Below are 12,473 nucleotides of genomic sequence, written 5' to 3' on the forward strand. Positions count from 1 at the left end.
TACATTTTTAGTTAGAATTGTTGGTATTAGTATTATTGGTAATTAAAGTATTAACTGTTTAAATAGTTTTAACATTTGTGTGATTTAAATTTTATTTTATATTTGCACTTTAATGCACTTTTTCAGATGATAGTAGTATGCCATTAAGTGCAGCAGAAAAACAAATGATATTGGAAGAATGTTTGTAACCAAGCAGATCTCGCCCTCCATATTTTTTTCCTACTATGGTAGTCAAAATTTTAGATATCTTTGAAATGTAATGTGCTTCACTAATACAACTATGCCAAGTAAGTGCAAAAAATATAATGCAATTTAAAAAGTTTACAATATTATGTAAACAAATTTGTGCAGTGTATGCTGAAGAATGTGTGTCCTGTCATCCCTGTTACTCTGGTCAGTCCTGTTACCATGATGTCAATCCTGTTACCGTCATTAATTTCATAAAAAATATTAAAATTATATTTGAAATGGCCTTCCCAGTTTTTCCATTGTATACCTATCAACATTGTATTTTGAACAAAGCCCTTCTTTTAATATCTCTCTTGTAAAAATATATATTTTTCTTAATTGGCATGTGATCATCCTCTAAAATTAGTAAATTATTGGTCATCTGAATGACAAATATAAGATTGAAAAAAATTATCCAAAATTTGAAACAATCCAACTGAAAAGAGGGACTAAAATACTGCTCAAATATGTTACAACTATAACATATTTCTAATTAAAACTATTGTATATAGTAACGCTTGTGTCTGTAACAGGGATGACAAAAATATCAAAACATGAGGTAGATAAATAGTCATAAAATAAAAAATTTCATAGCCTGAGATGGCACAATAGAATTTATTGTCATTTTAAGCTGTCTTCATTTCATGGATATTTTTAAAACATAGATTAAACTTATTTTATATTTTAATTTTTCTAAGTTGAAAAGGCACCGATTTCGTGGAATGACCCGGTAACACTTTAGTTTAGGTTCCAAATCTCACTATTAACTATAGATGCTTATTAGCATGCATATTACTAGGATATTGGCTGTTTATTAGTACATATAAAGCACATAATTATGCCTCATTCCTCATGACCATATTCTACATCCTTTAAAGGAACACGCCAACTTTTTTTGGGACTTTAGCTTATTCATCAAGACTGGAGGTAAATGGCTCCAGCTAGCCTACCGCTCAATAAGGGACAAAATAACGCCAACATTTTCCTATTTACATGTTGTGATGTGTATAGTTACATCGTGCACTAAGACCGACGGAAAACGAAAAGTTGCGATTTTCTAGACCGATATGGCTAGGAACTATACTCTCAATCCTGCGTAATAATAATGGAACTTTGCGCCCTCCCATGGGTGCAGCGGCACAATGATATTACGCAGCGCCTGAAAATAGTCCCCAGCACGCTCCCTGTGCAAGCAGGTTGTCACGTTAGTTATGTTGACAGAATTTAGCCTATTTTCAGGCGTTATTTTGTCACTTATTGAGCAGTAGGCTAGCTGGAGCCATTTACCTCCAGTCTTTGTGCTAAGGCTAGCGGTGGGTGCGTCAGACAGAGTTATGGCACGCACAGAGATGAGAATGGTATGTATGGACTTATCTAACTCTGGGGGATACGGTGAATTAGCTAAAGTCCCAAAAAGTAGGCGTGTTCCTTTAATCCTATTCCTACCTAATACCTAAAATTTACAAATACTGATCCAACTATTAATAAGCAGTAATTAGGAGTTTACAGAGGCAAAAGTCATAGTTAATTGTGAGAATTGGAACCTAAACTAAAGTGTGACCAAAAGTAGTTTTAAGGATGTAGGGAGGAAGAGACAGAAAGGAGGATATGCAGGAAATCCCTGACAATAGTATTCTAAGAAATGAGAAACGAGCATGCACAATTCAATATCCAATAGTGGCCGTAGATCTATCAAATATCTAGTTGTGATCTAAAAACACTAGTAAACAACTGCTGCTAGTACTCACAGTGGTACTCATGTTGATGACAAAACAAATAACCTTCAAAAGATACTACCAACAGCAACACACCTTGTCCGTTTCATCTGAAAATAAACTTTTTCAATCAATAAACCAATTTTGCCATTGCATTATGGGAAACCTGATGGTGTCAGTTCTTTTGCAGCAATGCATGAATATAATTAGAGAGAATATGGAAAGGAAAGAGTCTGTCTGTGGGAACATGCACAGTGGAGTTAACTTACAGAAACTCATAGCATTAGTTTTCAGAACTCCCCATTGAGCTTTCTTCCATATTCAAACTAACTGCAATTGAGATTTGAGAACTACAACAGCTGGGAAGAATTTCAATGAATAATGGCTTAAATGTTGATCTGTTTCTCACACGAAGCAATTTTCAGGCACTTGCAGTGTGTGCAGTGTTATATGGATAACTAGTCACACACAAAATTGACAAATTCTTCACGTCTTCATAAAATATTTTTAAAACGCATTCCTTATTAAAAGCTTTGCACTAAAACAAAACAAAAAGTCACTGTGTATTAGTGAAACTGCAATAGAAAATCAAGTGGTTTCATGGTTTGTACAAACAGTAACCCTCATAATCAGTGCATCTCGAGAGTATATCAGTATTGATATCATCTTTAATCCTGTTATGCTAACTGATCTTTTACATCACATTACTGGCAATATGCTGTCAAGTTATCTGTTTCTACTCAGAGTAAATTATCAGTGCTCTCAGCAGAGTTAATCTCATCAATAAAAATACTGACGAAAAGTCAGCTGACAAAGTTTTTATTTTTATTTTTTATCAACAATAAGACCATTGATTAAAACATATGATGATAAAAATAACTCCGCAATATATTCATGTACTAACAATGTTTTCAGAGGAAAATGTTTAAATAATTGATTCACATAATCAGTTTGTTGGATGGTCTCAAAATGGCACATGCACGGTCAGCCATTTTTGTCTCCCAAGGCTTTGCAAGTTATTAGCTCACCAAAACCTACCCTATTTAGATCAGCTGTTATTATTAACTAAAACTATACAACAACAACAAAAACATTAAATAAGACATTCTTAACATATAACTGAACATATAACTTAAAGGGTTAGTTAACCCAAAAATTAAAATTATGTAATTAATGACTCACCCTCATGTCGTTCCACACCCGTAAGATCTCCGTTCATCTTCGGAACACAGTTTAAGATATTTTAGTCCGAGAGCTCCCTCAGACTGTAAAAGAAGCTCGGGCGCACCAGATAACACATCAGTAGCGTCACTGCGGCGTCGTGAACGCGGATTGACAACAGACACGGAAGAGAAGACAATGCTGAATAAAGTCGTAGTTTTTGTTATTTTTGGACCAAAATGTATTTTTGATGCATCAAAAAAAATCTAACTAACCCACTGATGTCACATGGACTACTTTGATGATGTTTTTATTACCTTTCTGGACATGGACAGTATACCGTACATACATTTTCAATGGAGGGACAGAAAGCTCTTGGACTAAATCTAAAATATCTTAAACTGTGTTCCGAAGGTGAACGGAGATCTTACAGGTGTGGAACGACATGAGAGTGAGTCATTAATGACATCATTTTCATTTTTGGGTGAACTAACCCTTTAACATATAACTTAACATATAACATACATAAATAAACACAACAAAATAAAATAAAATAAAACCAAACAAAATAAACAAAACAAAACAATATTATATGAAAAACCTAAACTAAAAAAAAATGGTTATCTTGGCCACTAACTGACAGAGAATAACTTGAAGTACTAAAAATATTAAAACTTATATTGAAATAAAAATAAAGCTATAACATCTGAAAACATAACATAAAAATATGAATAATGCTGTAATAGTGTATAAATAAATGCTAACACGGCTGGCAAACAATTAAGTGAATGAAATTAAGTGCTAGTCATTCTCAAAATTAAGTAACGTCCAAAAAGCAGCTGAAATACTTCGGCACTATTCTTAAAGGTGCACTATGTAACTTTTCCGTCCACTAGAGATCGCCTATTCAAACCAAAGGCGTAGTTTGATGACGCCACGTTTGAGCGCAGACTCTTGGGACATGTGGTCTTCACCTCACAGCCGGTGGAAAAGAATCGGGATAGGACTCGGGCAGAAATCATGTTCATGGATGCGATTATTAATGTTACTGTAGTCTGAAGCAGAGCAGGACCAAGTGTTGTGGAGCCGAGCAAGGCCGTTGGAGCGGTTGTTAAAAAGATGAACAACTTTTATTTATATGAATATTTATATATATGAATATTGGACTTTTATTATGTCACAGCCACCGTCGCCACTTCCACTTTTCCGGTCATGAGTATGAGGTAACGCAGCTCTGTTTATCATATTAGATACATCTGAGTGTGTTGAAAATTATGTTATGACGTTACTTTGTGCGTTCGCTCGGCGGCTGCTATGACACTTGTTCACACTGCAGTGAGAGTAAAGCATTTCTGCAAAATAAAACCGAGGGTAACGCAGATTTGACACCATTGACAGGCGACTCCCTCACACGTCCCGGCTCCTTCGTTAAAATAGCAATTTTCTCACGATTTACAAATAGTTGGAAACATTTGGGATATTGTAAGTGCTCAAATGAACAAAATATATAACACTGGCCTAGTGGTTTTTGGATATTTTACTGAAAAAAATGTCACATAATGCACCTTCAATGGCCACAGTTTTTTAGTGGTTTGGTTTTGTTTATGTTGATAAATCTTTTATTTGTTTGTTACATAAATTAATACATTAAATTATATTTTGATACATATAATTATCAAATTCATTTTGGAAATGACCAACAACTAAAATGGTATTATCGTTGACTAAAATATGCCATTAAATTGAATTATATAGTAAAATGATATGCTATTTAAAATTAAAGAATATAACATGTAATATTAAAGTGACCAAAAATCACAGTCAAACACTGAAAATGTGACCTCTGACCCAAGCTGTCACAGAATGAGAGGTGTCTGTATCTCTTTATCAAAAATACACATGCAACAATTCCTAATCTGCGACCTTCCCTTCCCGCTGACTCATACCACTGGTCCGCGAGCAGATAGATGCGGGACTTCCTATATGTGTGCATGTCAGGGTCTGTGCCGCTGGGAAGTTAATTGTGGTTGGTTTTTCAGTCAGCCCTGGACAGCTGTGAAGAGAGCTGTGGCGGTTTTAGCGCGGTCAACAAGCGTTTAGAGTTATCGATGAATAAAAGATGGCGGGAAGGCGGCTTTACGATATGTTAATGCATTATGAGCACGAAGAGTCTCCCCAATGCTGTCAGTCAGATATAAGATCCTTCTGTCAGGTTAACAAGCCGCCCCATGAAATATGCATGACAGGTTACCCCCCCCCTCCTCCTCCTCCGCCCATGGTTCACACTACGACCAAACCTACTGACAGAAGAGCAGGAAACGAGAGGATGGTAAAGACTCGTTGTCAAGCGTTTTAATTCCAGACATCTGTGTGAATTCAAGATAAATGACTAGAATATTCGACAAAACGTCAGCCCTCAAGAAGCATCATGACTCATGATCTAAACAGCCATCAAATGAACATCAGTTACAACAAAACTAAAAAATAATATCCTAAAACCAGGGGTGGATCTGGGAACAAATATCGGGCTTCGAAGATTTGCTTGGCTCATGAATATTAAATGAATGTGGTGACGTTTGCCCACACTAGGTCTACCTGATTTGTCCAGTAGGTATACCTACCAAATTTTGGTAGAAATATATACACACACATTTATATACATACACTATATTGCTAAAAGTTTTTAGACGCATGCCTTTACATGCACATGAACGTCCTAATAGAGTGCCGCAGGTATGACATCAATTTGTAGTCAAAAACACAGCGAGTTAGCATTTTAGCACTTCCAGTTCCCTCGTCCAGAACTCAATGTTTTTTTTTTTTATGGGGTTTTGGTTAAATGGCTAAAATGGCCTGTGGTGAACACAAGCTCAAGACACTTTCATGTTTTATTCTACAACATAAAATACATCAGTATTACCCCACTGTAACGTGTTTTGAAAAAGGCAGTCGCTAAAACGTGGTTAAATGGGACTACACAGGCTGTCGGGGACATTAAACGTAATCACGTCGAAAAGGTAAGCTCAGTCCATTTTTACAGCCTCATTATGCTCATAATTGTGCTCTTATAAACTAGTCAGACTCAAACTTTCTGGGAAAACGTTTTTAAATAAAAACTGAAAGAGTTGTCGAAAGCTTAGTGATGGTGACGCTGAATTCGTGGGACCGTGGTGTAGTTCTGTTTATAGCTTAAATTTAGCTTTTTACTTCTGTCAACTGCATTTAGACTAAATTCATAAAAGTTGTGTTCATCTGTGATAATTATATTGATGGACAAAACGTGCAAGTATCTAGCCTAGAAATCCAGATGCACCCTAGCGGCAGCAAATGTAATTGTATGTAAATGTAATCAAGCCAGTGTGGTCTAGCAACTCTCTGTTGGCTTGTGAGCTTGAAAAACCAAACTCTAGTCAGGCCAATCACATTGTGTATAGAGTCGATGGGCGGGCTTAACATAATGACGGCAGTTGTGACGGTTCTGCTTGAATTCCCTGCTACTTCCCTGCTAACAAAGAATGGTACTGAAGTCATTCTTAAAAAAGGAAGATATGTTCGGAGTTTTGCCGACCGGATATGGCAAAAGTTTAATCTATCAACTAGCTCCGCTGGTGGGAAAACGCATGGGACTCAGCCACAATCCGCTTGTGATTGTTGTCTTACCACTGATAGCGCTCTGGTTGTTTGTAGCGCTATCCTATTGCGTGCAGAGGGAATTTGAAAGACAACTGTTTATCCAGCCCCTCAGATTGAGCCCTGCCAATGGTGATCTCTGGCTTGTCAGGCTAGCAAGTATCATAAACTTTTGTTGACCACAGAGCTCGTTTTTAGCGATAATCCAAAATCTTATGGGAAAATCCTATTGGGTTTTTCTCAAGGGAACCATTGTGATGCTAACTGGAGGTTGGCCTACAGAGTAATGTCAGGAACCATTATGCCACGCTGCTTATATTTATCAAACTGTAAAAACGCCCATTCCCGCGCCCAAAACAAAGCGTATGAGGATAAGAGTCCAAAAGAAGGACTGATTGGACATTGTCCTGCTCGAATAAAACATTTTTTTTAGAACGACAGGACAATCATTTATGACACTTTATTCAACAGGAAGAACAGCTCGTTCTGTGCGTCATACATTACGTTTTTTCTACGTCATTGCACATGCGCATTACTTTCCAGTTTGGGTTTTCAATCTGATCAAGTGTTTTCATGCCATCTCAATCGGATTACAAAAGGAATAACCCAGCCCCCCCTACAATACAAATGAAATTTGAATCAGATCTGGCCAATTCATTCCGATGTGACTTCTTTGTTCCGATTGTGCTACTAGTCTGGTTACGATCGGATTATAAGGGTCCAAGTAAACGCAGCTAATGGTTGTCTGATGATATTACATATTAGATTAAAATACAATACTAATCTACAATACTGGTCGATATATAGTGAACAAAAAACATTAAATGTTGGCCAAATGGGATAGATATATTGTGCACACCCACTTAAAATAGATGGAGCATGCCTGGTTAAATTGGTATGCCCCTACCAATTAAAAATGAAAGCAGCCTGGATGTGGCTGTCTTCTGCAGCTTTAACATACTGGTATTTCGAAATGCTGGATCAGTGATCTTAAATGAGAAAATGTCCATCAGGAGTGAAAACTGGATGAGGTGAGGAATGGCGAAGAGAGAGGGACAGAGGTGTGAGTCTTGTGATTTCTAAGCTGAAGGACATTTAGTCAGGTGAGAATGAAACTGTTGAACCGTGGACACACACCTACTGAGAATTACACACCGTTAACACTTGTCTAATGTGAGACAACTGACTCGTCTCTCTTGCAGGCACATAAACAAACAGAGGAGCAAACACACGAGAGGAGAGCATCTTTGCATTGGCGTTAGAAATGAACACAAAAGACTTTGGACTGACTTAATGTTTGTGCGCTTTCATTCTGTGTCAAAATCCTCAAGCTATATCATAACCTAGAACCTATAAAATAAATTTCTGCTTAGGACATCAATAAACAACAGTCACTCATGACCATCCTCAAAGTCAACACGACGATAGAATTGACCAGATTTACTTTCTTTGTGCATTTACCAAGCAAATAGCTATTTCGTCATTGTTTAAGTAACTGTTTTACTAATAGGTTACTGTACTACTTTACATTAATAATAGCAAATAATGACATTTGTAAAGAAAAATGGTTCTCATTTGGCATATAAATTGATATATTATATGTCCAGTTTTCACGATCCAAATAATTTCCAATGGATAAAATCCTGCCTGATATTTTTCCTCAAAAATATATGTCACATTACCCAAGTAAAATGGGTTTTTGATGCTATTTCTTGACTTGACCATGTAAAACCTCCCATTATGACTGACAGAAGGTAAACATGAGAGCTGCCCAATTCTGGATAAATTGAGAATCCATTTTTTTTTTTGTTTCTCCCGCAATTCTCCCACGATTCTAAACAAACAACTAAACAAAATATGTAATTTACTAGAGGTTCTGACAAAATGTTAATTATGGAATTAATTATTTTAAAAAATAGGGTTGAGTGAGTGATTCAATGACTCAAAGACTTCACTTGTTTCATTACTGGATGAATCAACATTTCTGAATGAATTGCTTGAATGAATGATTCAACGACAAATACATTTTTATAAACAAAATTATTTTAAATATTCAATTTTTTATAAAACCACCTTCTGTATTCAACTTACGGAAAAAGTGAAACTGACGTCGGACGTAGCATAAGCGTTTTGAACTGCGAGAGGCATTACACTGTCTTCGTAAGTTGAAGAAAGCTAGATATTTTACTTCATAAAGTTTTAAATATGGATATTTTTCCATCGATTCACTTCAGAAGGCCTTTTTTTAACCCCTCGGAGCCGCGTGGATTACTTTTATAATGGATGGATACACTTTTGTGGGATTCAAATTTTGGGCTGCCATTCACTGCCATTATAAGGCTTGGAAGAGCCAGGACATTTGTTAGTATAACTCTAATTGTATTCGTCTGAAAGAAGAATGTCATATTCACCTAGGATGGCTTGAAGTTGAGGGTGAGTAAATCAAGGGGTAATTTTCATTTTTGGGTGAACTATCACTTTAAGAAGTAATTCTGACTAAATGTCACAACAAAGTACAAAAGATAACTACAGAAAGATAAATGGTGGTCAGAACTGCTTAGACTCAGATATCGGACTCAAAAGTCTAACGCATACTGCAGTTTTGATGACTGCTTGACACAAAATGGATGACAGCTCCAGACTGCATTGATTCACTCAAAAATTCTCCTTTATCAAACCGAATCTGCAATGTCAGCTCTCAGCGACATAACCTTCAAACCTTGTGGACTTCGATACAAAGCAGCGTACAGAAAGTGTGAACGATGCTAAAGCGAAATATTGAGTTTCGCGCATTAGAACGAATGATATGCAGTCAACATATCGAAAATATTCAAAACATTTCAAGCAGCGGTATCTGATTATTACACACTGCACAGACGTTCACACACGCGCGGTCACGGTGTCAGCACACACTGAGATGCGTGGTGGTTCTGACTGTGCCCGTAGGGGAAGATCAGTTCCGGTAAGTGGGTTACGATGGTCCTCTCCAGAAAGCGGCACAGCAAGCAGCTAAATGATCAAACAGAGGGGGATTTGCCTCTCCTATTGAGGGGGATTGGTAAGTGGAACAGGGCCGTGAAACATATACTTCAATTAGTCAGGAAACTTCCTTCCCCCAGGTCAAATGGATTACATCAGGTTTGTCAGGTCTGAGCCATGTTTGTTTAGTAACATATGATTAAAATACTGCAATTCCATTTCATTTTATAATATATATATACTATATATGTTTTTATATGTTACTATGTTAATATATACTAGCATATGTTCTTACAAAAATTGTATTGTTATAATATATGTATATATTTTGTATTTTATAATGTACTATATATTATATGTATATAGTATATAGTACATTATAAAATATAAATATATATACACACATACACACTATATATTGCTATATATACACACTATATAGTAAAACTATATTTAATAACATAATAAATATTGAGATAATATATTCTAAAAATGTACCTCTCTACAACAAAATAAAAAAAAAAAATTAAGTTTTTTTGGGTTCCACTAGATTATTGAGAGTAAAAAGCTGCGCTATATGGCTAGTGCTATTGTCACCCGATGCAAAAAGTCACTTCAAATTAATGAAAATAAAAGATTTCTTTTGCAAAAGATTTTGTAGCGTGTAAGGGGAATGAGAGAGATACCGAAAGAGAGAGAGAGAGAGCGACATGACTTTCAGGGTAACGCCTCGAGCTTTCATTTTAATTAGTTTGATTGTGCATTAAATCATCAGATCCTGAAATAATAAGAGAACTGCACCTTTCCTCTCTTTCATCACCATCCTAAGGGTTGTTCCAGAAAAATATGTGCCACAATAAAACTGGCCTGTATAGAGGGACTAAATTTATACTTTGTATTTAGCAAGACATTTCAGGACATTTCTCTTAGTTAAAGACCCAGTGAGGGTGTCCAAATCAGGGCTGCTGATGTGCGTTTGATCTAATATGAGTTCCACGACTAGCATCGTGTTTTACCGGCTGGAGTTGTAGCATTCGATGCATCACGAGTTGAGCAGGGCCGCTGCTGGCCTCCGGCTATCGAAATGAACACTGGCACATCTGACTGCGGGCTAAGCAATACGTCAAGCAAACACCCCAATGATTCTTTAGTGAATGATGCCGGTGTTCAAGAGTTTTTAAACCTGGAGGTAGGCGAGATGATTTGTCTCGGCCACTACTACTAGAGATCGAACCTTCAACCTTTGTGCAAGCAGCTAGGATCCCTAACCATCAAGGTACTATATCTTCTGTGTCACTCAGATTCACTGCACATGCTCCTGGATGTTTAACACCACAGAGGGATGGAGAGATTCACTTACTACTTGTAGGTCTCCGAGCGGATGTACTCAAAGACATGAGAAATGCCCAACTGGAACTGGTCTGCTATGGGAATCACCCAGGAGTTATTCTCAGCCTTAAACACCTGCTTTGGGCCTGTCAGGTCCAGGTTGCCTAGAGAGAGAGGGAGAGAGAGAGTAAAATTAAGAATGGTGTGATGGAAAAATCAAATGTGGAGAGAAAAGATGAGTAAAGAAAGAAAAAATGAGAAGATAAAAAAGGAAGCAACGAGAAAACTAATGAGATGAGAAAAGGAAGAGACAATATGAGATAAGACATGAAGAGATCAGATGAGACGAGATTAAATAAAAAGAGAGAAAAAAATGAGTCAAAACAAGAAGATATGAGACATAAGAGAGAAGAGACCAAGTGAAATTAGATGAGAGAAAAAACAAGACAAGCAAGAAGAGATAAGAGAAGTTATGAGAAAGAGAAATGACAGAGGAGACGAGATGAGACGAGAAGAGAGTAGAGGAGACGAGACGAGACGAGACGAGAGGGAAGGAGATGAGATGAGATAAGAGAAGTTATGAGAAAGAGACAAGAAAAAAAAGGGGAATGAGATGAGACAGGACAAGACGAGACAAGATAAAAGAGAAAGGGCAGACAACAGAACAGAAAAAGTGACTATACAAGATGAGAAAAGAAAAGGCAAGAGACTATAAAAAAAGAGAAGCAAGGAGAAAAAGAGACAAGAAAATGACAGAGGAGACGAGAGGAAAGGAGACGAGATGAGACGAGAAGAGAGTAGAGGAGACGAGTGGAGAGGAGACAAGACGAGAGGAGACGAGACGAGAGGAGACGAGACGAGGAGACAAGTGGAGAGGAGAGGAGACGAGACGAGAGTAGAGGAGACGAGTGGAGAGGAGACAAGACGAGAGGAGACAAGTGGAGAGGAGAGGAGACGAGACGAGGAGACGAGTGGAGAGGAGACAAGACGAGAGGAGACGAGACGAGAGGAGACGAGGAGACTAGACGAGAGGAGACGAGGAGACAAGTGGAGAGGAGACAAGACGAGAGGAGACGAGACGAGGAGACAAGTGGAGAGGAGACGAGAAGAGAGTAGAGGAGACGAGTGGAGAGGAGACAAGACGAGAGGAGACGAGACGAGAGGAGACGAGACGAGGAGACAAGTGGAGAGGAGAGGAGACGAGACTAGAGGAGACGAGACGACGAGTGGAGAGGAGACAAGACGAGAGGAGACGAGACGAGGAGACGAGTGGAGAGGAGACAAGACGAGAGGAGACGAGACAAGGCGAGAGGAGACGAGACAAGACGAGAGGAGACAAGGAGACAAGTGGAGAGGAGAGGAGACGAGACGAGGAGACGAGTGGAGAGGAGACAAGACGAGAGGAGACGAGACGAGAGGAGACGAGACGAG

At 37.8% G+C, this 12,473-nt stretch overlaps 1 protein-coding gene across 2 annotated transcripts in view; it reads right to left on the reverse strand.

Annotated features, from left to right (window-relative positions):
* rsu1 (Ras suppressor protein 1) overlaps window positions 1-12,473 on the reverse strand; it is a 48,988-nt gene that overhangs the window by 12,249 nt on the left and 24,266 nt on the right. For both annotated transcript variants that reach the window (XM_079805630.1, XM_079805631.1), the window contains exon 8: window positions 11,074-11,206. In XM_079805630.1, the coding sequence (XP_079661756.1) occupies window positions 11,074-11,206 (133 nt within the window). The remainder of the gene's footprint in view (window positions 1-11,073; window positions 11,207-12,473) is intronic.

This window comes from Gobio gobio (genome assembly GCF_949357685.1).
Source record: "Gobio gobio genome assembly, chromosome: 23".
NCBI lineage: Eukaryota > Metazoa > Chordata > Actinopteri > Cypriniformes > Gobionidae > Gobio > Gobio gobio.